This window comes from Porites lutea, chromosome 3 (genome assembly GCF_958299795.1).
Source record: "Porites lutea chromosome 3, jaPorLute2.1, whole genome shotgun sequence".
Classification (NCBI taxonomy): Eukaryota; Metazoa; Cnidaria; class Anthozoa; order Scleractinia; family Poritidae; genus Porites; species Porites lutea.
Genome location: NC_133203.1, coordinates 39,109,354 through 39,136,334, shown reverse-complemented (window position 1 = coordinate 39,136,334; position 26,981 = coordinate 39,109,354). Strand labels below are relative to the sequence as shown.

General features: G+C 39.2%; 2 protein-coding genes across 2 annotated transcripts in view; one reads left to right on the top strand and one right to left on the bottom strand.

The window, feature by feature from the left end:
• Positions 1–1,577: 1,577 nt before the first annotated feature.
• Positions 1,578–10,946, bottom strand: LOC140929734 (acid-sensing ion channel 2-like). Its single transcript, XM_073379449.1, has 8 exons — positions 10,262–10,946; positions 8,571–8,904; positions 7,096–7,316; positions 6,093–6,240; positions 4,929–4,985; positions 4,421–4,583; positions 3,101–3,192; positions 1,578–1,727 (listed from the first exon to the last, which is right to left on the bottom strand). Exons 1-8 carry the CDS (start codon positions 10,805–10,807, stop codon positions 1,594–1,596), a joined length of 1,695 nt encoding a protein of 564 aa, XP_073235550.1. The 5' UTR covers positions 10,808–10,946; the 3' UTR covers positions 1,578–1,593.
• An 8,015-nt stretch (positions 10,947–18,961) lies between these two features.
• The window catches only part of LOC140931101 (glutamate receptor ionotropic, NMDA 1-like), a 13,456-nt gene continuing 5,436 nt past the window's right edge, over positions 18,962–26,981 (top strand). Inside the window, exons 1-4 of the mRNA XM_073380850.1 lie at positions 18,962–19,026; positions 20,791–21,284; positions 22,165–22,730; positions 25,137–26,112. Coding sequence (XP_073236951.1) covers positions 20,898–21,284; positions 22,165–22,730; positions 25,137–26,112 — 1,929 coding nt within the window. The 5' untranslated portion in view covers positions 18,962–19,026; positions 20,791–20,897. The remainder of the gene's footprint in view (positions 19,027–20,790; positions 21,285–22,164; positions 22,731–25,136; positions 26,113–26,981) is intronic.

Below are 26,981 nucleotides of genomic sequence, written 5' to 3'. Positions count from 1 at the left end.
TTTAGATAAGACGCGTCTTAGCTAAGACGAGAAAAACGTCGTATAAATGACCTTCGCGTCTTGCGTAAGACGCGAACGCATAGTACGCATGCGTTAATTTTTGGCGGGAAAATTTTCGCTTGCCCCACGGCGGACTGGCAGGGAAAAGCTGTTTATAAATCGCAACGTGTTTTCGATTCCTTGGGTTGCCATCCATTCTAAGACTTTTAAGCTTTATTTGTTTTTTCGCTCAAGTATAATGAGCTTGAAGTAAGCAACAAATTCCGCCTCCGGCATCTCTTTGAAGTCACGCTCAAACCACTCAGTCGATCTCCTTCTTCCCGTTTTTCTCTGGCTCCTTCTGAAATTTTCCAAGAGAGCATTGTTTTTTTATATAATTCTGCGGCAAATGAGGGTTTTTGTCATAAGAGAAGATTCCCCAATTTCATTAAAAAGGTCTTCAAAATATTGCCTCTGCGGTAAATCGCAACATGACGCCGTAACTTTGAAACGGGCGACATGTTGGATTGCCGTTACTACGGGCAACATTCACATGAAAACGAGTCAAGAACAGAAATAAGACATGAACCATTTATACGAGCTGTTTTCGTCTTAGATAAGAAATGCTTGTAAAAATGGTACAGTTCGCGTCTTATTTTTCCTCGTATAAATGACCCTATTGTGCGAAAGAACCTCGACGTTAAATGATTTAAAATATGGCACTATTCATAACACTCGTAACTATATGAGAAAGTAAAACGCGAAAAATAAAATACTTCCGAGGATTGAATGCACGCAGGTAGGTGCACGAAGGTATAGCAGGACTATGAATACAGGATTGGAGCAAAACACTCCTTTCTAGCTTAGTTTTCAGCCAGCGAGATGTCAAGAAGGGATCGGCCCACCCGCCCACCCCATTTGTCTACACAAAATTCGCTTGGGTCTTTCAACACTGCTACCCAAAGCCAAGCTCTTCCAGCCTGGCTTAGACCGCTGAAACTGAGCATGAATGAGAGTGTTGTGGAATAGATTACTTTTCTTATTATTCCTTAGTTATGTTGAATATAATTTCTCATTCACTAATGAAAGAATTGCTTTTTCTAGTTTTATACAGGTACGGGCATATAAAAAAGTATTGCATTATTATAATCTATGATACTAATATTTATACAGCATTACCGCCTCAGTTTTAAAACAATCTTCCGTCTGTACACGTCCTATTTTCAATTAACAAACTATAACCTTGAATGAAACATACAAGCCATGTATTCTACATTTTACACCTTAATGTTCACAACAGCCATTAAAAAAAACTGTTCCTTTCTTATATTAAAAACGTCACCGCTTTGTGGCCTGCATTACATTACAAGCCCGCTTATTCTTTTTTATATTGTCCTCCTTACTCTGCTGGATCTATTCAACTGAAAGAAATTGCCTTATTCGAGCTCTTTAGCTTAACGGTGACAATCTCCGCCATTCCTCGGTGTGGAATCGTGAGGTTGCCATGACGCCCTTTCAGAATGTTGTCGGAATCAATTCCATTGGAAAGATAAGACCCGAAGATCCCCGGCGAAAATCTCTCGGGCGCTGTCGTGAGTCGAAAGGCCTTGTAGGTTAGACAGTTCTAGTTCGCCGACGTTTCCTTTGTTTTATCTTATTGACGATTATTCTTGCGAATAAGTCACAGAACTCTAGCACTGTGAGGATGCTAGCTCCAAGAAATAATCCAACTTGACCTCCAATGTCACCTACCAAGATTAAAAAAGAATATTTTGTCCCCATGGGGGCTACTCAACAAAGCTTTATACGGAAGGCTCCGCCCCGAGAGTCAACCTTTTACCTTTTTAAAGTATACCATTTTAAGCCGATAAGGTTACCCCTTTCGTATACCTTCTATTGACAATTGGTACCTTTTTACATGCCTAGTTCAGGACTTCGTATCCCTTAAAACTGCTGTTAATACACTGTCTTTAAAAATAGAGTGGTTTTCGTTTGAGTGTCGTAAAACCAAAACCAAAGTAATTACTCTGGCCAATCACATAGGACACAGACAATACATTGAACCAATCAAAACTCGAAGTAATTACATGCGGCTGACGCAAAGCGCGGGAAAATGCATGCGAGCGCGTCACAATTGGCTTTGGTTTTACTTCTGATTGGATGAAAAGGTGGCGCGAATCTTTTAAGCCAATCACATCGTGTAGAAAGTGCAAAACCAATTACTTTTCGACACTCAAATGAAAACCGCTCTATGAAAAAACGACAAAACCAGAAAGCTTTTTGGACTTTTTTACAGCCATAAAATGTCCCTGTTAGCCCTTTTGGGCCTTTTTACAGACCAAAATGATAAAATTTCTCACCCTTTCATAAACGTCATCCAGTGAAACCCTTATCCTTTCATATACCTGAAGCCTGATTTAGGGCGGAGCCTTCCCTATAGACCATTATAGGGAGTACCTTCCTGATGCAAATTTAGAAGTCAGATGTGCCACACTAGTCAAACTTCCCCAAAACTTTTACGACGAAAGATGAGGATCAAAGAAGCTCAATTTACATACGATTTAACGAGATTCTTTATAAGGTCACTAATTCGTTTGACATGCGAGGATCACGAGTTTCTCAAGAGGCCTTAACCATCATCAAATGTGATTAAAAAAGAATGAAACTGACTGAAAGAGTTTAATAACATAATCAGCTATGTGAGCTGAACACCCCATTATTATGGACAAACAAAAAAATAGGTACCGGCGGGAAAATATAGTATTTCGACGTAATATAATTGTTTGCACATTTATATCTTTTTAGCAATACTCAATACTGTATAGCTGATTCATTCTGCTGGATACTAAATAAAGTTTTATTTATTAATTAGTTATCAAAATATGAGTTACTGAAACAACAACCGTTTTCAGGAACACTGGCATTTGAATTCAACAAATTCCTGGCGTCGAATTTCTTTGAAGAAAATTCTAGCTGGACATTTTCATTCTCAGACAATTTTTCGTTTTCTCTCCGGTTATGGAAACGTTGTAAATCACTGCAAATTGAAACATTCAATAACCAGGCAATGCGTCTTCAACTAGAATAATGCAGCAATCATTTCAGTGTTTATGTTACTTACCAAACAAGCTTTCCTGGTCATATGCTTGTCGCTGGGTGATCAACGTAACTTGCATCTCCTCGAAGTACACATCAAGCTCAAGAAAGTTGTCCCTGATGAATGATTATACAACTACACAGTTAACTAGTCTTTAAAAATTTCATTTGACAAATAGACGGTCTTTACACCTTGTCATTCACGTGGTACAAAACTGCCTTGCTGGAGAGCAAGAAAACAATTCGGGGAGAAAACAAACAATCGGCAAAATAAGCGCTTCTATGGTGTAAGTTTTTTTTTTGTCTTGGTCCAATGTCTAACTTGCTCTCCAATATGGCAGTTTTGTACTACGTAATTGACTTGTTGAAAAAGGCCTTTTAAAACTAATTGAATATACTGAATAAATTGGAGGGTGCTCTATGAGAAGGTGAAAGTAGAGGGAAACGCCCCTTCACTTCTGACAGTGTTCAAGTTACTTGAACAGCCAGACTCTTTCATTTGTCTCGCCGTTCTCATAAGATTCTCTGCTAACATTCTGCCTGATCGCAAATTAGATTTGTAGATTCTTAACACAATTAATGATGATAAGAAAATTTCAAATAGTTAAGATACTCAATTAGACCGAGGACGAATAAAGAGCCGTGTTTACTGTCAGCAAATTAAAAAAAAACAAAAAAAAACTAGATGAGGCATATCTTTGGCGGAAGAGGAAAATGAGTATCTCGAACTATCAGTTGAAGATAATGGTGCTATTTGGCTCAATTCAAGCTCTTTCCTTCTAATTTCTCTCACTCTTCATTTCTTAAAAGCTCAAAGGATCCTTATTAATAAAATTATTTTAATTCGATTATCGCGAAATTATGTATCATCTCTTGTATAAATGTTGACAATCCCTGGGTTCGAATAAGGCGGGGCGGTTTTAGCAATTTGAGAGGATCGCGGTTATCCACATTTTTTCATTTTGTTGTTTGTAATAATCTCTTCCCGTTGTTACTCGCCCTTCTTCACAATGCAACTCGATCAACATTAGCGCAAGAAAAATATTAGCTTGTAAATTGCAAAATAAATGGGCAAACAAATGTCTCTCAAACACGAATTCATTGGAGTCACAAACAATAGAGATAAATTGAAAGAGCTAAACAATACTTTGAAAGTTAAAAAGTATTCAAAAGCGCTGGGCGCAATCCATTTTTCTCTTCTTCAGAGTTTGTCCTTCCTTGAAATTTGTATACTGCGTCCACTTGCCTTCTAAATTACATCACAGTCGCACAACTCTTTCAAGTGCTCAGTCCAAGTGATGGAAAGCAAAAAAAACCAAATCCTTCTTTCAAGAGTTAGCCTCACCTGAGATAATGTCTCATGACGTCTTTCCTAACGTGCTTTCTCCGCGCTAAAACCTCCGAGAAATGTTTGGCTGGAGTCTGGGCATAGCTTAGCTGAACCTGGTATTTGGTTATCTCACACGGCACTGGACACTCGCAATTGTTGCTTTCGTTACGAAATATTTCTAAAGATTGGTCGAAGAGAGAGGACAAAGTTATCTTTCTGTCCCGGGAATGCATTCAAATTCTGAGTCTAAACGGGGATATCCTGCTTGTTTACTACATTTATTCCAGGCATTCATTTATCTAGTTATTTTATTAATCCGGCACAATTCCGTTTTATTTTGATGTGTTTTCATTTTCCCCGTTCTAAGAATTGGCGGTATTCATGGATTCAGATTCCTTTGGCGGTAAATGTGTATTTTCCAAGCTATCGTTTTTATTGTAATTTTCAAGTTTCATATTATATTAGAACTGCGTAAGTGTACGGTTATACTCACAGAAGTGAAACTTCACAATCCAGTACTTACCCATGGCAGGCCAAACACAATTTTTGACTTCTTGAGGGAGACACGGAGGAGCTTCACCTATGATGTGTATGGGAAAGGAGAAACCTTTTGATATAAACACTAACACAATGAAATCAAAATTTCCCTATAAAACACCCAGGCCACACCATTAATTGCTTCCCTTCCTAACCCCTTCTGGTAATTAAGGTAGTGTATTCTTGGAGATCCATGGAGTGACAGTTGATCAATTTTATGGCGTGACGAAACATTTGAAGCAAAGGCTAGTAAATGTTCTTCGCTCTATTCTCCCCACCGGAGTGACTGACACAGGGGGAGGTCCTTGGTCTCCGAGAAAATGATAAGACTAGTCTATTCACAGAACTTATGAACACCACGGATTATTTATTATTGGCCGGAAGCAAAATGATTTCGGGATGGGTAAATGGGAAAATAAACGATCTTGTAATCCTTTAAATAGACAAGTTGTTCAACATGTGCACCGCCCCTGGCTGGTAATATGCATAAGAAACACAAAAAAAGATATGTTTTTGCAGCTGAAATTTGTCGACAGGGTACGTAGCTACGTTTTTTCTTGCTTGGTGCTTCTGTCACTTGTCTGTATTGTACATAAATTATGGACACAACAAACTGTACAGGGTTAAAAGGATGTTTTGTATGGCTAGCTGAACTGCTATGCATGCATGCGGTCAGGTGACTTATACCCTGGGAACGCGGTTGCTTCTATGGGCACAAGGCCTGATTTCACCGTACGGCAAAAAAGGAAAAGAGAAGCTTGTCGTTATGGGGAAAAGCATTTTATGTCGTTTGCCATATACCCAGGATTATCTTGAGTCTTGTAACTTCTTAGAATACTAAGCTAGAATCAAAATGATTGCCTTCTTTTATTAAACGTTGTTTACACAGGAGCTCTAAACTATCGCTAAACGTGCATATAGACTCTACTGAGCTGTTCTATTAATTAGCACGTTTTTATAGAATTAAACACACATGAATGCTCGTGATCTAATGAGTTCAAATCTCAACTCTTTTAACCGACTTTGACAGTTGACCTTTTGTCATTCTTTGGATACATCGAGACGTCAAACAGCTTTACTTATAATCTCTTTTTGCCAAAATAAGCATCAAGCCACATTTTCAAGATCTGAATAGACCAAAGTGACTCACCCTCTAAGTCGTAAGATCTACATTTACACATACTGATAACGTAATCTGCCCGGCATTTTAGAAGGCAGGCAGACTTGGTGTACTTTTTAAAACCAGCGAGGTGTTTATCTTCGCATGCAGTCTTGAATGGCGATGGAAGGTTATGCATCTGAACAAAAACAAACAAACCAATGAGATAAACATACAAACAAGCAATTAACAATGGCGGCTATTATGTTTGGTCAAATTATACTTTCTTAACATAAACACCAAAGGGACGAAGAGAAGTGTCCGCAATACAGGTAGACTGCTAGCAGTCTCTCTTTTTCTTCAGATTTAGTAAGGGGCGTGCACGCGCGTGCGAGCGTTGAGCGGCGAAGCCGCGAGACGCAAGAAACGAGGGCTGCCCGCATAGTTCTTTTATCGTGCCTCTCCCGTCTCGCGCCTTCAGTCACGCGCGTGGTCATTTGCGTGTCTTGGGCGTTTTGCTCGACGGACCAAGAAAAAAGAGAGACTGCTCGTAGTCTACAATACAGGTGTCCGTATTATAGAGGAAGGTTCCTCTTTATTGGGATTAATCGGATAATAGTTTAATTGAAAAATAATTTTTGCCCTGAAGAACGGTAGCCCATCGAGAATATAGAAATCGGCGTTATCTCCAAAAGTTTAAAAGGAAAAGTTTGCCTATTAAAAATCTGTTCCCTAATATCTCCCAGAGGTCCAGTCCACCGTCTGAGATCCGTTGCCAAGAATCTATCAGGGGCTATCAGGCGTCCATCCACATTTTGAGGTTACTAGGGCTACATTTCAAGGTCCAGCTTCAGCAGTCTATTCAATAATCATCACGGCTTGCTTCTTTACTTATCTATGATCACTTTAGAAATAAGAAACAACAGCAACAACAACAACAACAAAACACCAATAGCTAACCTAGCATTTCTAATGCAACCCCCCCGGCTAGACTTTTGTTTTGCGATTTTCTATTGTGAATAACCGCTGTTTAGCTGACTATTCATGTACATACCACTTCCTTCCTAAGCCCGCAGAATGTGTGCGTCCCTGGCTGAATTGCAAAACCAAGTTCATTGATCAGGGGCGGTTCTTCCTGATCATGCACCATAACCTTGAAGCCAGACGAGTCTCTTAGTGAGCCGTAATACTGATCTTGTTGTACGCTGAGAGATAATCTGAGCGCATAATCTACTCCTGCTCGTTGAACTCTGAGTAGCGGGTGTCCTTTCATACCTGTGGGCCCGGTGCACATCATGGTGTATGAAAAAAATGCGCAAAATTGCTTACTTAAATTCACCAAACAAAATGCTAGGTGGCTCGAAATCCCTGAGGTCTCTGATATCAAATTGTGTGAATTCTTGGCATAATAGTAATACAGTACCAGCTTATTTTTCAGAATTCTCACGGCAGGTGAGATATCGATTAAAATGTTATCCCCTGATATAATTTTTTCAAGGCTTAGTCTTGGATGAGCTTGAGTTAATATGCAATTTATTTTGAATAATTTGTTGAATTTGAGTCGTAAACTCGGATGTCATATGATGGGATAAAAACTTTGGACGTCTGGTCTACAAAAGTTGCACCGCAATTTGTGGTGACGTGGGTCTCACTGATAGGTCGATGGATCTTATGACTGACTGCTCATTTAAATACCTTGGGTTTTATATGGCTTATACAGGGCGAGTTGTTCAATTACTTTCTTCCAGTTAAGGTGGCCTAACACAGTTTTGGCAGTTTGTGCGTATATGTCATTTGCCAAATCATGGCAAGAGAAAGGTCGCAGCTCACAAGCTGATGAAAAATTTTGACTGACAGGTAAAATATGACTTTTCGTAGTTTCCATGGCAACATGAACGCTCAGATTACTTAAAATACGCGCATTAGATTTTCCTATAGTAAACTTGCACACAGCTAACTATAATTAATCATTACCATTTGAAACTTATTTGACCAAATTTTAAAAGACGGGTTTTTAGATAATCGATAATATGATTGTACTGTAATTATCGAATGTGTCACAAAATTCGCCTGTTCAACTTCCATTTTAAAGTTCTTATTATTGGAAGTACGATAAAAGTAAAAATTCTGCCAAATATCACAAAACTTTAATGAGTAGATTTTGAGAAATTGTCATCTGTTTACCATTGCTTTTTTCGCCGGCATGTTTGTTTGTCTAATTTAAAACACGCACCATCACGCGAGTTACCGCTGATCGCCCGCAGAACTGTGCTCAGCCACCTTAACAGATTTGTTTTCATATGACCTCATTGCAGCCATATTGGTGTACCGAAAAAGTCCTGTGGGGATTGAATTCTCCTCTCATATAAAAACTTTCTTTTGTTCCAAGAAAAAGATAGGCATATTTACTGGCCACGTAAGTGAGAACGCTCTACTATTTCAAACGTGAGAGATCCGGCTCGGAAAAAGAGCTTTTAAAAACAACTTTAAGTTCTCTTAGGACCCCCCCCCCCCCGGTTTGATATTCACCTGAATTAAATGTGTAGCAGAGACCAAACTCAGTTATAACCGCAGTAAAATTCTCAGGTCCGCAAGGTTGTGATTTCCATCTGCACTTTTTAATCATGTGATCAATACGATGGCCATGAGTTCTCACAAACTGCGCAAAGTCAAAACTATCATCGATCCCAAATGCTGTGTCGTCATCAAGAACATCGACATCGTCATCATCGATAGGTTTTGTCGATTCTTTTCCCCGGCGACGACGACGAAGGTAGTTCAGGAAGTTCGGGATCGGAGATCGCGCAAAGAGAACCTCTTCTTTGTTGTCAATGTACTTTTGAGGAGCTAAAATTGACATGACCTGTAGCGAAAACGCAAAAGTTGGTATAATTCTTTTTTCATTTATACTAGTTTGCCTAGCCTGGGACTAGGCCCCGCAGTGGGGGAAAAAGATCGGCGAGCGAAGCGAGTCGAGCGGTATCCAAGGGAGAGGGAAAGGGCGTAGGAGCCCTGCCACCCTTTCCCATCCCCAGACTACTTCTCGGCTCGCTTCACTCGCCGATTTTTTTTTCGCCAACGCGATTTTTTCTACTTTTTCCCACAATGCGGAGCCTGGTACCAGGCTATGGTTTGCCAGCCGTAAGTGCATATATACCATAAATGATCAAATAGTCGCGCTCTCTCAAATAATCGCCTTTTATCTAATGAACGTCCCCTCTTCGCAAACGTTTCTTTGAGACACTTCTCTCTAATAAAAGCCCCCTGTCTAGTAGACACCCCTTATGAAAATTGCTTCAAATTACTGATAAATAGCGAAATGGAGCAAAATAATCCAATTTGTGAGTATAGGATAGTATAAGAGAAGTAAAGTAAGCAAAATATAAATCTAAACATTATTATAATTTGTTTTTTCAACAAACATAACAAATGTACCTCGGCAATACGGAACTTACCAGTGGGCAGTGACTTCGAATCTACCGATCAGTAGAAAAGGTTTCTAGACTTTCTTTTAGAACCGTCGAATTGACATAAAATAAGTGGTCTCTTTTAAGATATCACCGTTATTTAGTGCTCAGTCTCCAGGATCTAGAGCTGCTTCAATACAGAATTGTTGGTGAATCACTGCAAATGGAACTAATTGAAAGCGGTCGTCCACTTTAATTGTTAAGCGTGCACATGTTTTCATTCAGGAGGGTGGCCGCTTTATGAAAGTTCGACTGTATTTTGGACAATGTTTGAAGCAGGGAATTCTTCTACAGATCTAAGGGGCCAAAGCCCGAATAGAAAAAGGCTACTGTAGGGTTTATTAGGGTAGGGGTGGGGAGGTTCTTGTCTCGTTATGCTTGAAACTTCGGATCAATTCACCACTTTAGAACCGAAAAGGAAACTGGGGCTATAATGCATCCCGCAACTGATTCATGGGATCGTTACTTTAAAAACGACGGTCAGCTATTGAACATTTCCACTCTTCCTAATGAAAGCCCCAGAGGACTTAGCGAGTTAACTAGGGTCAGGTTCCTTCTCGTTTCTAAAGCGGCGAATGTACGATTCTGGGAAACTAACTACCTACCCCTCCCCCTAGCCTAACGTTAACACTGGCTTCTGACGTCGGTCAAATGTTGGGTCAGGGAAGGGCTAGGTGTGGGGTCCCTGGATCATGCTATTCCAGTTGGAGATTATTAATAATACAAGTGGATTTACAATTTATAATCACTTACCTTTTCTCCTATTGTGCCGTTAATAAGGTAATAAGGAAATAAGTTGAAATTGCATATTGAAACCGCGGGGAAAATAATCTCGTCCAAAAATTCAACTTGCACAGTGGTGGTGATCGGGCGATCAAAATATTTCTGGATACTTTTCTTGCTCTGTAGCAACAACATGAAAATGGCGAGTATCAAAATCACCAACCATAGGAGACGGCGAATTTTAGGGCCATCCTCGAATATGAAACGAAATCCATGAAGCGTGAGGCTATGCAAAAAATCCTGCCATAGCTCGTACGTTGTTGGGATCTCTTCTTCATCACTGTTTTCAGAATCACTGTTGCCTTCTTTTTTCTTTTTCTTCTTCGGCGACTGTTGTGGGCATGACATGCTTACAAATTCAAAACAGTCAACAAAACTTCGTTGGAGTATCTCTAACAGCGACGTTTTCGGCGCTTTGGCAAGCACTATGTATTCGGCTTCGACAAGACCTCTATCCGTCGTCCAGTGACTGGGAAACGATTCCCTCGAGTCGATACAGTCTTTATCAAGGGGCATCCTTATGATAAACGACCATCATTTCACAACAAGACGGTCCATATCATTCCATATCACTGACTAGCCATTCTCTCGGTGCTCTCGACAAAAAATGCACATGTTAACCTTTAAAAAAAATCAGCTTGTCGAACCACGTTTTACCGTGCTCCGGAGTGCTCCAAAGCCTGTATTTAAAATCCTGTTTAAGTGCCGCGATCATGAATTACAAGTGAGACTTTCTTATCTTGAAAACACTTCAGAGGGAAAATTAAAATCTCCCTTTTTTTTTCATTTAGATTTGCTTGCCACCAGTTTGAATTAAACAGTGCTCAATGAACCTTGCAAGGGGCACCCTGTATAAGGCGTTTAGTGATTGGAGACTGTTACGTCATAGATCGCAGGTACCAGCCTTGTTTGCTCGTCGTTCAATTCAAAGGGCGCTGCTCTTAAGTTGAAACAATGATATAAAATAAAATAGAAACAATATTAAAATACTAATGTTTATCTGGCCCAAATATTTTAAAAGTCGCTTAATTACTCAAATCCGACTAGATTTAATGTCATTCTAAGTTTCCATATGCTCTTGTTTGTTTGTTCCCCAGTTTTATATGATTGAAAGTATACTGTGTTGTGCCCCCTTCAAAATTTGGATGCCTATACATTGCCTTGAGTAGGCGAAGGCCAATGTGCATTAAGAATTTGACCGTACAGTTAGACTGTAGGCATTACTGACCTTTTCAGTCAGTGGAGTCGAGACTTGGCTGAACTGGGGAGAGTGTACGGACCTGGGGCCCATTTCTCGAAAGTCCCGGTAAGTTTTTGGGCCCGGAAAGCAGTTTTTTGTTTGCCGGGTTTGCATTCAAGAGCAAATTTTCAATAATTTTAAAAATAATAAAATGAGACTATCTGTTAACGAAGCAAAATTGTATGGCTTGTGAGCTAGGAATTGTGCTACCATTCAACAGGTTTTGATTTTAAAATATTCTTTCGGGCAAACGCGCCCTATGAGGGGAAATCGGGGGAGTTAGTTTCCCCTCGGCTCGCCTTTTTTTTCTCATTTGCTGTCTTGATTTGCATGCTCGCACGACCGTTGTTACAGTGATATGGGAATCCCCATTAATTCCCCAAACCCTTGTCATATGGGCATCCCCTTCTCATGTTACCTTAGCGATTTGGGTTAGGGTTAGGGCTAGGGTTACAGGGGATACCCATATCACTGAGGGTTTTGGAAATGGGGATGCCCAAAACGCGGGGATACCAATATCACTGTGACACTGCCGAGGAGCAGCTCCCAGTCTTCCGTACAGTTAAACCTTCTCCAACAGGATCCATACTGTGGTTAGCACTAATTCAAACTGCTGCCCCGGTTACTTTACCCCTATACCCTTCAACCCTGTGATTGTGATTAGGGTTAAGTGACACTGATTTAGGGTTTAGCACTGAAAATGGTGATAAGGGTTAAGCCCTGTAAATAGTGATTAAGGTTAAGCAATGAATCTTCAACGGTTCGCTAAGTTATTTACGGTTAGAGTTGGCTCCATAGCTTCAACGCAAACCATTTCTCTCCAGCTAATCCTCAGAGGCGTAGTGGTATAGGAGATGGATTACAAAATCTACGCCCCGGGTTCAATTCTTACTCACGCTCTTCTGGAATTTTTTTCCTTAAAAACTTGCTGAGCCCAGAAATTTTAAGAGACTTAAAAATTTCTTCTTAAGTGTAGTGTGGAAACAATAAACAATACCACGTTGCGTAAACTTCATAAGGTGTCCATGAGTCTTTCGATGGATTACGCGTGAGCTCCCGAGTTTGATCCCCGGTGACATCACATCCTTTTTGCAACTTCTCTCCATTCTGTGTAGCTTTAGCTATCTTTAAACACCCTTAAAACGGAGAGTCTTTAAAAGCCTTATCTCAACAAGACCTCAACAAGTTAACAGAAATTCCATCTGTTCGCTATTGAAAAAAGCACATCTGGAGGTGTTGATCCTGGATCGACTTAATTTTTTGAATAATTTGTCTATCTTAAAAGAAACCTCAAATTAGTACATTGCATTAAGAATCACAATATTTAGCAAGAAATTCACCTTCAATATCATAATGTTGATCAACAAGTCTTTTTGCCTTGCTGACGAAACTAAAGTGAGTGTAGTCACGTATACCGCTTAAAGTCCGAAAATAAGCCTCGGGGCCTACATATTTCAAAGGCCCTTGTTTAGGAGGGCCTATTATTCGGAAAATAGTTTGCCTTGTGTTGCAGTCAAAACATTCTGAATAAAAACAAAAAAAAATGGTTTATGGCTCCACATATGACACGCAATAAATAATTTCATTGAGTAAGAACTTAAATTGAAGCATTTTTAAAAGTTGATATTATCACATGGGGCACCCAACGACGGTTTCCTCCTAAATACATTGAAAACACTTTTTAGGCTATCCAGAGTAATTTTCGATATCTAGAAAAGCATTCTAAGCGGCGCTTTAAAATTTCTATTACATATTTCAAAGGCCCTTGTTTAGAAGGGCCTATTATTAGGAAAATAGTTTGTCTTCATTTGGAGTCAAAACATTCTGAATAAAAACAAAAAAAAAAACGGTTTATGGCTCCACATATGGCACTCAATAAATAATTTCATTGACTAAGAACTTAAATTGAGGCATTTAAGTTGACATTACCTCATGGGGCACCCAACGACGGTTTCCTCCTAAATACATTGAAAACACTTTTTAGGCTATCCAGAGTAATTTTCGATTTCTAGAAAAGCATTTAAAGCGGCGCTTTAAAATTTCTATCTGTTCGGTCATCCTAGGTGAACTTGAGTCTTGTCGAAATTGCAAGGGCTCGAGTATTATTTTCCCGAAAAATTTAGATGAAATTTGACCCATTACGAAAGTGAGACATTTTCTAATTCCTCTCTCCATCACATTATTTAGGTTTCCTTTTTTCAAAGAAAAATAGCTTAACTTGGGAAGTAAAAGCGAAAATTAAACTTCAGAAAACCGTAGGGAATTTATTAGGTAAGCTTGGAAAATGACATTGATTGAAAGGTCATCTAGAAATTTTTAACCGTCCTCAAGTAATACTAAGAAAATTCTAGGCAATATTTGCTTCTTCGCCGAACAGATATTAAAAAAAAAACAAAAAAAAAAACAACAGTCGTTGGGTCCCTCTGATTATCCGTTGCTATCGGTAGCATACTTGCAAAGCACATAATTTGATTGCTTTAAATGACGATCAACCGGGATTTTTACAAATAATTGTTATCGAAAATAAAAAAGAACGTCAATTCCTTAGTTGCAAAAAGATATTCATTTATAGGGCCAGAATATTCATTTTTTTGGTATCGGTTTATATTAGCTAGGCCATTTTTCTATTACAATTTACCCCCCAGTGAATATTCGCAGTTGGGGTTTAACTTGACTTTCATATTGCCTTTACTTTAATTTGTTTGCATATTTCTGACACAGATAATGTATCGCCGTAAGGACACAAAGAGCCGGTTTACCATACCTTGGGACTGCTTATTAAGGTGTTAACGTCTGGGCGAAAAGTTAACATTGTGTGTGAGGGTTATATCGATTGATATCGGAACCAGAGGCATTATATTCATTGATCAGGACAGTTGAAAAACTCTGGAGATACTGCGACGGTGAGGGAAAGATTTCTGCATAAAACATGAGGTTAGTGCAGCAGGGTATTTCACCTGTAGTTTAAAGCGATAAAAACTCGTCGACAATTCCATTCGGAACATTTTCATATTGAAGATTCTATTCTTATCAACGATCAAAGCAAACAAGCAAACCATTTGCCAAATCATTGATACACGACATATTATAAGAGTTCGCCTTCATAACGTCATACTGGCATTTTTAAACTAGCATTTTCCTCTCGCTCTGTTGTATGTTGCAAGAGTAGTTCTTTTACTTTGGCTTAAAGGACGTCACACAAAGTCAATAGCATTTTAGGAATATTGTTTGAACATATTCACCCATTTTCCCAAGTCATAAAAAAGGAACGTCCCTTAGTCTGAGATACGCGAGACTCCTAAAACGACACTTCCAAATAATAAGAAAGAAATTGTATAAAGAATACGATCCAAAGAAAGCAATCTTTACCGTTGTATTATTTCATTCAAAGAAAGCAAAATTAGTAATTATGTCAATGCAGTTGTCAGCCGTGATATTTTACCGCCGCTTGTTCTTCTATAAGCTACATACAGACATATTTAAAACTGATTGATTTGCGGGTAAACAAATCTCTAAGCTTCGGAAAACAAAGAAATTTGTGTACTCATAGCATTTTCCAGATTTGAAATGTTAAATGTTTCACAAGGCGTCAGGGTGTTCTTGAACTTGAACTTGGCGCACGGATTTCTTAAAGGAAGGCAAATTGCTTAAACGGTTGACAGACACTTAAAATATGTAAATTTTAGGCTTAAAAGGAATAATCATGAAACCGGTAAAAGGTTAGATTGCCTTATTTCCTTAAAATGCCTTAAAGAACAAGAAAATATGCTATTTATTTTGTACGTCCAGAGAACAAACTGCCATCAACATAATAACGCTTTTTTGTATTTACCAATACGACGGAATTAAATTACTGACATTTTAAATTTCCTTTTATACGAAGCGAATTTTTACCATTATCCATAATTATTATGTATATTTTACTATGATTTTCATCTTTTATTAATGACACAAGGAAAATGTTTCTTTCAAAAACAAATCCTTTCTGATTCTACAACTTCCTTTGAAAGTCAAGTCTATCTTTTTGCGTCTTTTTGCGCATTTCCAGCCATTCGGTATAACTCAGCGAATTCTGCTGACCGAAACCCCCTCAAAAACTGAAAGTCCCCTAATTAAAATATTTTACTTCTCCAAAACTCCCAAAAAAAAATTTCAATTTTGGTTGCTAAAACAATAAACAGTACTGCCATTTTATAAATTCAATAAAATCACCAAACATTAGGATAAATGCTATCTTCAAGTGTGATCTTCATCCTGGAATCTCCAAAACTTATTCTCGACAAAAAAAGAAAACATTTAAGGTAACTGTGACTTTCCAAAAAGTTAGAATCAAATTTCATTCCATCTAACGCGAAATTTTGCACACGTATCCCTTAACTGTTCAAGAGTTCGATACTACCGAACACTAGTCGCTAAATGCAGCGTAACGAGCTTCAAGTGAGACTCCCTGCTATGAGAGCTGCTCGAATGTTCATAATGACAAAAAGAGGGCTTTAGAAAAATAGTTATTACTATAGTCTAAGCTTCAGACAACACTCTAAAGTGAAGCATTTTAAAGTTAACGTTTCTCCTCTTAAACGTACAACAACACACCCTTTTTGTTCTCTTTTGTCCGTAATTATTAGTGAATAAGACAATATTTTGTTCAAGTTAACTTGTTTTCGCGAGAATTTTTAGACGGAAGTATATTTAACAATTATTCCTTCGGCCTCATGGGCTATTGACTCAGAGGCCATGAGGGCAAGAGGAATAATTGTTTCAGTAAAATCCAACGAGTTGGTCAAAAATATCGAGACAAAACAAGTTCAGCTAGTTAAAGCTAAACTTAAATCCTTTTTTTGCCGCTAAAAAAGCCGGCGCTTGTCGCTACTATTGGATTATAAAATATAGCCTAGTAGTAGCTCAACCAATCAGAACGCAGCATTGATAATAGACCACTAGTTAGATTTTACTATAATCTCCGTTATCTCAATCGTTGATAGTGGCTTTACCCCCTTAAGAGCAAACATATGTCCTGACTTTGGTTTTTTTTTAATCAAGTCACGCTCAGTGAGGAACTCTGTCATTAAGCTTAAATTTTTAAATCAAAATGATGGATGTCTGTACTTTATGAATAAAGACGTTTTTATGCAAGATTGCTCATATCGCTCAAGGATGCATATTTTTAGTCGACAGACTTGATTTTACCTTAAGCTTAACCTTATTTAAAGTCAGAAGCTCGTAACGCGGAGCAAGCAAACTCCCATCTAGGCTCATGTCAAGGATCACTTTTTGCTAAGATGAATTTTTTTGCTGAGAAAATGCAGAGAAGCTGACCGATCCAGGAACGCATTCTAAGTAAAAGATATGAAAAAGTAAAAATGAACGTTATAAAAAGTTCAAAAATAGAATTTTCAGGTCCGTGGCTTTTGCTGACTTGCTTGTTGGACTTCAAAGATATTCTAAATTCACGCCAAAATAATTCTAAAAATAAACTGGTCGGTGAAAAAGCCGTGCATGTGACGCGAGTACATGAAAATTGCTAGCTCCAGGTTCTGGGCTCCTGTTATTGCTATAGTCAGTTATAAAATAACAGCGTTTGCACGAGAGTACGTAAATATGGTTGTGACGTCAAGAAGTTTTGCTTTTCGCGCGCTAATCACGCAAGCACGGAAGATGTTTTCTATTGTTTAACTATTGATCCTAGCAGGGCAGCAAAGTCTTTTTTAATTGAAAGGACTAGTCGGCCATACACGATTGTTACCTCTACCCCTACCCCTTCTAATGCGATGGTATCGATTTGCTGTGCAGCTTTAGTATCGTGGTTGTTAGTGATTGGCGGATTTCTATCCTTGCTGTTTAAGCTGGTTGTAATTTGCTGTTGTGTTGTCTGGATCGGAATCTTTAGAGGAAACTACTAGGACCCTACGAGGACACCAGTGTGGGTCGCCGTCAAAAAGAAGCATTTGTTCCAATGCGGTTGCTACCCGGTGAACAGATCTCGGGTTCCTGTCAGCTAGGTCTAAAGTCACTGTCCTTTTAGGTAAGCTCTATCACAAGCTGATTACTAATTCCTGGCCACTTTGACTCTGGTGTCCAACGGAATGTATTTCTGGTCAATCAATCAAGGTTATTGTTCTTGTTGTTGTCTTTGTTAACAAGGAGGCAATTCTGATGAAGCCAGGATGGCAATCAGAGCTAAGCTGAGAGTTTACAACAAAATGGAGTACCGTAGGGGAGGTATCAGAGTAACATCTGCGTAGAGTCTATCGGAGAAAAACAGAAGAGGCCTCAAAAGGAAACCCTGAAGTACACCCTCTTCGGTCAAGAGTTGCTGATGTTTCATCTTGTGCTGGCAAAATGAGTCGTCCGATGAGTCATTTTTTGGTTGGCAACCACCTGGCACGTTGACAAAGGAGAACGTATTCTAGTTTCAGTTTTTTCGTGGCTTTTTCACGTAAGAGAAATTAAGCAAGATATTGCGAAGACGGCACGCTCATCTACTCCCAGATCTTCCTCTTTTTCCGGCTTCTTCTGCCGGAAACTGTTATGTAATTTTCTCCCGGCGGGGAAACTGGCGACGCAAATTCCAAATTAGGGTCGAAAGCGCCTCCTAATCTGCGATTCCTCCATACTGGCTCATAATCGTCGTAATATGAAGCACCTCAAAACTGAGATGTTCTGTGCAACTGAGCTCGTTTTTATTCATGAGTCGTCTACTGTTTATTGTTTTTCGACTTGTGGCAGCTGGTGGCTATTAAATACAAATTCAATAACAAATTGCCTGCTGTTGGAAGACCATATATGCTAATTTTTAAAAAATCTCTTTGTAATTTAGAAACGGAATCGTTATTTTACCTTTGCAACAAGTTGATATTAGAAAGGTCCAAGCCTTTATAAGAGAGTTTTGTCTTTCAGTTTCTTAAACATTTTATTTCTCTAACGATTCTTAAAGGTAGATTTCTTATCTGATATTAGCTATAAGAGACTACTGTTGTCTCCCTGGGATTAACTCCCTGGAGGCCACTTATAAATTAAAATTTCTACGTGCTTAGTTTAAAGGCTGCAATAATTTCATAAAGTAAAGGGCAGAGTCTTGGGCATCTGTGACTTGATTTTATTTCAGGCAAATCAAGAACATAATAACAAGCGATTTCAGCCAAAGAGCCTTGTCTTAACGGTCATGAAAAGCAAAACGGATCGTTTGCAAGCATCTGTTTGTTCCATGCGGAGAGAGACATGTGGCGTGGCTTGCCTCCAGGGCAATTTCTTACACATTCATTGAAACTAGAGTGGACATGCTATGGCCGAAGTTCGCCATGGTAGAAACTTCTCGATTATGTATTGTTTACGCAACTGAACTGAAGAAGCCACTTAAAAATTTGAACTTAAAGATGTTTCAGCCGACGCAATTAATACCATTGCGCATTTGCCAATTTGGATTTGATTATCGCGTGGAGAAATCCTCCTTTCGCTGTCAATAGGTAACGCAAGGCTTCGGCAGTGTGTTTGTAATGTAAGTACAGCGTCTTTCTTTTTCATCCAGCATCTCATCAGAACTTGTGTTCATCCAAGTTATAACTTATTTTCGGTTTCCACCACGGAATCAATTGAATGGGAATCAGATATTGTAATGTTTTCAATCGTGTGTAATAGCCACCTGAAAAACACATAGCATCATGCTAGGTTTTGGAAGGCCCAGTTTATGGTACTCATTTTCCTTTCCATTACTTGACTTGACTTACCCCACTTACAGCAAACATGAAAAAAAAAATTGAAGAATTGAGAATTGAACAAACAGCACTCCATTGAATCGTATGGACATGCAAACGAAATCTCCACGAAACTCAAAGGAGAGAAATGGTTTTTACTCACAACATGAAGCTAATCGCATGCAGGGTTTGTAAACTAAAGGCCTCATGTTTAAGTCACCTTTAATATTTGTTGTTGCGTTCGCCTTGTTTCGTGTGGTATTGCTGTTTTCTTTATTATTTTTCCTTTCGGTTAACTTCATGAAAATAGGTCCATCGAATTTGTTTTCAGGTCTAGTCGCCTGAGACTAGTTTTTGCCCATTGCCTGGCAGTTGCTGATAATTAAAAGCAGTTTTTATTTTGAAAAAGAACAGTGCGGTTTTATGAATGCTGTTAACTTCCTAGATGGTTTTTATATTTGCTATTCGGTAGACTTGACATGTTACGAGTTTCACAGAAGAAAAGCAGAAAAGCGCGCGGAGCCAGGTTTTAGCGACGAAGTTGCAAGAGGTCGTCCTTCGCCTTAATTGGAGGCCATTAGATAGGACGAAGGTTGCTTTGCCGAAAGTGCAGCTAATCCACCAGTCTACCTACTTGTCCAAGTAGTGCCGTCGGTAATAGGGGTGTACATTGTAATCATTGTGATTTTTAGGGCGCAAGTTGATTATAAAACTAAATTACATGATATTAATATCAAATAATCCAGAGCTTGGCTGTTCTCTTTGGTTAGTCGTCATGGTGGTTCTTTAGCCTTTTCAGCCTTGATTTATAAATTTCTCCATGTGGCGTTAGCGACAATCATCGTTAGTATATCCGGTTGGTGGAATTCGTCGATCAGCTCAGTCTATCCATCGATTGTCTAAATCAAAGTGGTTGACATTTTCTTTGAAGACCCAGGCCACCAACAGCTGCCTGTGGCTAACAAACCTTGTAAAATCTTGTCTCTTGGGCCTGACGAAATGAAAACCTGCATGGTGCATTGCATGTTTTTATTCTCTCCACCAACTGAAAACCATAAAGACACGAAAGATTTCCAGAGACAAGTTTTCGCTTTAGTTTTACAAATTAGGAATACTTCATTTAACAGTGAAAGCCATACTCTCCATAAATGCTTCTCTTCCATGCTTTATATTTTCCAGTATCTGTTTTAAAAAAACATGAGTTCACAATGGATTAACTTAAAACTGTTCCTTCCTTTGTGCCACCAGAAATGTGGTTTTGTTATGAACTCACCTATTTCTTCATCCAACCCAAGTCTCCGCACGAACCTTTTTGAAATTTACCAAAATGTGCGTTTCCCGCAAGTACAGAGAATTTTTAGGTGAAACAAGCAGTTGTTATACACTTAGTTACGTCAATTTTCGTTTGTTTAAAAAGGTAGATGGTTTCTGTTTGTACCACCCCGTATCACACCATGGTTTTAGTTACCCGCAATTTACCCTTGTCCTGGTATTATCTAAGCCTGAAGATTCAAAAACACACTGTTTTCCACTTTTCCTTACCTCTGTTTTTAATCTGTGATTCTTAGGAGCGCTAGCGTCTTTCTCTGGGTAGAGGCTTCCAGCTGGATTCAACTTCGATGAACGCATCGAGATCAGAAATTAGTATTTACATCATTTTCAGAAAGGAAAAGGAATGAGGATCCAAATAATAACATTGTTACAGGTTATAACAATTCTGACCTTAAGCTTTACACTTTGCGATGGAAACTGCAAACAGACTAAAGGATCTTTATTAGCAATAGGAGTATTTGATTTCGATGACGTTTCTTCAGTCAAGTCTTTCGAGAACGCAATCTCGCGGCACAATCTGTTGCGGCACACAGAATGTATCCCAGAACTTAAAAACAAGACAATAATTGTCAAGAGTGAGATGAGTTTGCGCGAGTTAATGGTTCTTGTTGACACAACGATGCAGCAGGGTCCTTGTTTTATGGTTTACGCCTCGAAAACTTCCAAAGCAAGAATTTTCCTGGATGTTGCGATGTTTCAAAGAACAAACATTATCACAGCTGTGCAAGAGGTAAGGTCTATAATGTAAAACGTTCTTTAGTTTTTTGGCTTTTCAAGACTGAGTGTACAAAATCTTGTGAACGGGAAAAAATCATTCAATACTGCATTTTTATTCCCTTTAACAAATAACTGTAACGCTATTACTAGTTCATTAAACTTCGATAAGGAAGCTTAAGGAAAGGGTCTTTGAATCTGCCATTTTCATAATAATCTCGATATTGAAGAACAAATCGTTATCTACATTACCAGAAGTATGCGTTTGGCCTATGGCGTTTTGGCAAATGGTAGTCAACTCTTTCGCTTGAGTCGACACCACTTCAATTTCATTTGGATTATACCAGGCACATTAGGAAATTTACTTATACGGTTAATCCAATCTATAAGATTTTCAGAAGGGAGATGAAACATTTGGTGTAGGTTTAGTCAGGGAGTATATTGGGGAACTTTAGCAAAGGCGTTTTCGAGCGATGCAGGAATGAAAACCGAGAGTACTCTTAATGTATTCTTGGGCAGTAGTTTTCTCACTCAAATTTTCGGGTAAACCGTCTCTGTAAGAATAAAAAGCAGCGCAAATTTGGTAATGTCAAGGCATATTGAGACCCTCACTTCCGGTTGACGTGCGTTGTTAAAAAACGTCTTTGTTTAAGCTCCCTCTTTTTTCGGTTCACTTCCAGTTGACGCGCGTTATTTCTTCTGTTCATCACTATCGTTTCAACTGTCATGAAGCAGTTTTGATTATCATCATTTTTCGTTTTTACTGGCAAGATCTAGACTTATGTATCAGTCCTCGAAAAGTCGTATTGAACCATGTGATGAAAAAAGTCGCAAAGAAGACTTGAACGTTATTACAGTCCTTTCTTTGTTCAGTTTAGTTCTTTTTTCCTACACAGCAATATATCCAAAGATACAAGGAATCAACAGTCCGTGTAAACCAAATAACAAACGCTGAAACAAAGATAAGCGCCCTCTTGGCCTTTTCACAGTATCTTACAGTGGCTAAGTTTGTCGCTATCACAGACAATGATCATGAATCAACCAGCTTCGTGATAAACCTGCAAGAGCCCCTTCGTGTCAGGAACATGGAAATGCTAGACTGGTTGGTGTTCACCCCAGACGATTCCTCCGAGTATATAACCTTAAGATTTCAAAAGTTACAGCACCGAAAAGTAGCTTTTCTCTTGGTTACTGACAACCTCACATTGGCCCACAACATTTTTTCAGGAGCTGGAGAACTTTTCTTAAGCAATGATTTATGGATAATTGTATCTGATTTGGATGTTAGAACGTTACTCGACTACTACTACCCACAAAATACGTTTTCTTTGAACCCAGAAAAGAGTCAGGAAATCACTACAAGTGGCTATGTGGACGATGCTGTTCACTCTATTACTCGTGCTCTTGTTAACAGTCCAGACGACCAGGTTATCGCATGTCCCGATGAACAGGAAATGCGAAGGTCAGGTTAATTTAATGATAATAATAGGACTGATAATAATAAATAAGAAGATGATGATGATGATGATGATGATGATGATGATATTAATATCTATTATTATTCATTCAACATATTTCGCCGTTTCTGTTTGGTTAAAAGACCCCGGCTAATTGTTCATATAACCAACAGGTGTTGACCGCAACCGCATTCAAAAGATGCGAGCAATATAACATCGATTCCATGGTATATTTGATAGGAAGCGAGGTTGATCGATGGTAAATTTGCTGGGAAACGAGGCTGCATGGGCAATAGACTATCGATCAACCACGTTTCCAGGCGCGGCCGCCTAGCTGTTTATTTATGGGTACACTAAAAATGCCGAACACGAAATAGCTGAATTTCTGATAAAGGGCCTCTTCACACGAGGCCGGAAGACCGGGCTGGTCCGTTTTCCGAGATCTCGCCTTACCTTTAAATCAGTCCTTTGTAAATTTCGATGTGTTCATACGGAGGGGGCGAACTGGCTCGGCTCCTGAGATCTTAGTTTTTACAACCGGGATCTCTGCAAGGGCGCTGGAGATTTTGCCATATGAACACTTGAGCCCGGTTACCGGGATGAATTCTGGCGACCCGGATGGCATCGTCTTGCTTTGCCTGCTGTATATTGCAGATTATAAGCATCCCATTTAACTGCAGCGATACAGCTTAAGAGTTGCCAAAGCTGTGATAGGCGCAAAAGTTATAATTTTTGTGTTTTTTTGCTTTGTTTCTCGTATTTCGCGCCAGAACTCATCGACAGGATCTTTGGCCCTTTCTCATCTCGGAAACCGGGCTGAAATTTCTCATATGAACCCAAGGTAAAATTGGTTCCGGTAACTGGGCCAGCCCGGTCAACCAGGCTCATGTGAAGAGGCCCTAAAACTGAACGGAACAAGTGCAACAATACCCAAAACATATTACTTGGTCAATGCCATCTAATTTTGAGGAGTATCTCACACAAAAAAAGATCTGTTGATATCCTGAAACTGTGACGAGAAATAGGCCCAAGTTTAGCAGAAACTGAACGAGGAGGTCATTATGTAATCAGGCTTTCCTACGATGTGAGGAATTATGCACATCCCGGAGGCTTATGCAGATCTCGGCCTTCGCCTCGGTGAAAAAACTGAGTCTCCTCAATCTTCATAGCTCTTCACATCATACTCAGCCTCATTCAATAATAGAGAGCTTTAGATTCTAAAACGAGAACGACTACGAGAACGAGATTTTCTCAATACTGAGTATTGCTCGCGCGTGAGCCTGCGTCATTTTGGCAGGAGAACGTGAAAGCCGTCGTCATTCAAATACCTTATTATAGGAAATTAACGCTCCATGAAATTAAGATATTGGAAATTAACGCGACTTAAATTAACGCGAATTTAATGGCAAACGGCTTTCGAATAAAGAAAATTAACGCGAAAGAGGAGGTAGAATTTCATAATAAAGGAAATTAACGCGATTATCTTGGCCGAAATCAAAGGAGAAGATATTGACATCACTTCTGACAGCGACAACGATGAACATGAACTCGAAATATTGTAAACCTTCGCCTTAGCTTTTGTGAAAGATGAAAAATAAAGGGTAAATGGAAAGAAATATTAAAGCTTGTAGTTAATGTTTCTGGGCAGGTTCCAAAATTGGGGTTAAAATACTGGAAATTAAGAGCGCGGAAATTAACGCTGCACTTAATTAATGTCGCGGAAATTAACGCTCAACAAAATTAACGCGACTTAAATTAACGCGAATTTTAACGATTCGCGTTAATTTCATGGAGCGTTAGTTTCCTATAATAAGGTACGAGTTTTAGCGATAATGCCGTAGTGGCGGAAACGAGTTATCAAATGTTACAAGTTTTATCATTTTGCGATCAGGAGAGGGCTTAACCTCCTTTAATAAAGATAACAGTGCTAACTTTTCTGGTGAATCAAAAGTACAATGAAGCTTTCCGGCGTATCTATTTTTTGAGAATATATACGTGAAAAAAATTTTAAAGAAATGTCGTACTCGGAGTCGTTATCGTCCTCGAATCTAAAGGTCTCTAATTGCTAATTATCACACTAAAAGTTTTCTTAACTTTGAAGGTTCTACAGTTGCTCTGAAGAGGATTATCCAATCACAACCTTTTTTTTGAAACAAAAGATTGTCAAGTTTTTTGCAAACGGACGTCCAATAACGTGCAAGAAATATGACCAATCTAACTGCTAAAAAAGATTATTTTCCTGACCTGTCCTGAAATTTCTCTCTTTTGTTATTGGAAAGACTATTGTGAATAGCTCGAGCAAGGTTTCCGCGAGTACTCGCACTGTAGTAGATGGCAGTATGACAATGATTAAAAAAAAATTCCAGTTTCATATGAAGGGCATCATCTTTTCATTTTTTTCTTTCAAGCAGATTGCTTTCAGAAGTGGATTTTCATGGGTTATCTGGGCCAGTTAAATTCGATAGCACAGGTAACAGAGTACCTCTTCGCTACGATTTTAACAGGCTTCTCATGATAGAGGACGCTACTCAAAACCATGACATGGGTTACTGGTACAACGGAAAGCTTTTTCTTACGGAGCAAAACGACAAGCGCCCTCTTAAAATCCTTGTTAACGAGTATCCGCCGATGGTGATGTCTGAATCAAAGCTTCCTGGTGAAACGTGTCAGTCTATTTGGTCAAGAACCAAGCCGTGCAAAAAGACTATCAAAACTCCAGACGGAGATAAATCGATCGAACTTTGTTGCTACGGGTTTGTTATCGATGTAGTAGGGCTTGTCATGACTAAATTGTATGAATATAGGGCGGAACTGCATTTCACTTTGGACGGGCAATACGGGGTATTTAACCAAGAAAATAATTCTTGGGATGGAGTTGTGTCGGAGCTTCTCGAAGGAAGAGGTGACGCAAGTTTTGATTTGTACATCAGCTCTCGTAGATCTACCGTACTCGATTTTACTGAACCATATGTGCCTTCTGGCATTCGCCTTTTAGTGAAAGAAATGGAGCGACAGGACAGCGATATAGTATGGCTGTCGTATTTACGTCCTTTCACGTCTCCCGTGTGGCTAACATTGCTTGGTTCGTTAGGTGTGATGATCTTGTTTTTGTGGGGAATTGACAAGATCAGCCCTGTTAGAGGATCGACAGAACTCTTTCATAAGAAGTCTCTGTTTGGGATCGACAACGCGATTTGTTTCGCTCTCTCTCTTGCATTTGGTCGCCCTGCAGACGAATCAAAACCCACCACGGATGGTGCTCGCTTGTCATCTGTAGCATTTGGAATGGCGATGCTGGTATTCGTGTCCACGTATTCAGCTAATCTGGCTGCGTTTCTTATTGTGAATGACAAAACCACTCCAGTGAAGGATATTTACGACTTTAAGGTAAATTAAGATTTAATACCTTCGAGCAAAATGAGTCGTGTTTGGATAATCTGGAAACGGAATAGCAGTGGTAAACTAAGCCAAAGTCTTAATAGGCCATTTTCTCCATTTTTCCTTCCTCCTTTTCCCTCTACAGTCAATGATGCTTCCTTGCCAACCACTTGTCAGTGGAAACATTTCACTTCTTAAAAAATGTTCGTATGTTCCCCATTTTTGAATAAGAAATATAATTTTAAAGCTTATTGGGTATTTCTCAGTTACTGTTACTATTTCAAATGTTTTCGCTGACGTCATTGTTAACTGCACAAGTGTACACTCAAAGGTCATAATGACCACCTTAAAGTTTTAACTATGGCATGTGACGTCACAATGCTTCATGAGGCCATCCTTCACTCCTTGGAAGAAATGTTCTGGCATTCATACAAGAACCTTTGAAAAACGGTAGAGATTCTTGAACAACAGTTATTTTGCATTATACCTTACCAGTCCAATTTGCCACATCATACCAGGATTCTCCTTTAATATGAACCATCAAGCCGACAAGGTTGGGAGCAATAGCCTGCGGGACAGGCGCAAAACGGGAGTAGGGAGGGAGAGGGAAAAGCCGCGAAAGAAAAGGGAAAGGGAGCTTACCCTCTCTCCCAAATCCTCCCATTCCCCTTCCCCTTTCGACACCTGCCATTGTCAAGCCAGACCAACACTTGGCGGCTTATTAGGGAGCTTAAGCAACGACGACGGCGACTGCAACGAGGACGGGAAAAAAGCAATAGGTTTGGATTGGCAAAAACAACAACTTTGCATGTGCATCACGCTTTTTTGCACATTTCTTTGCTGTCGCTGCACGACTACAAAGTGAAAGTGCCTAATTT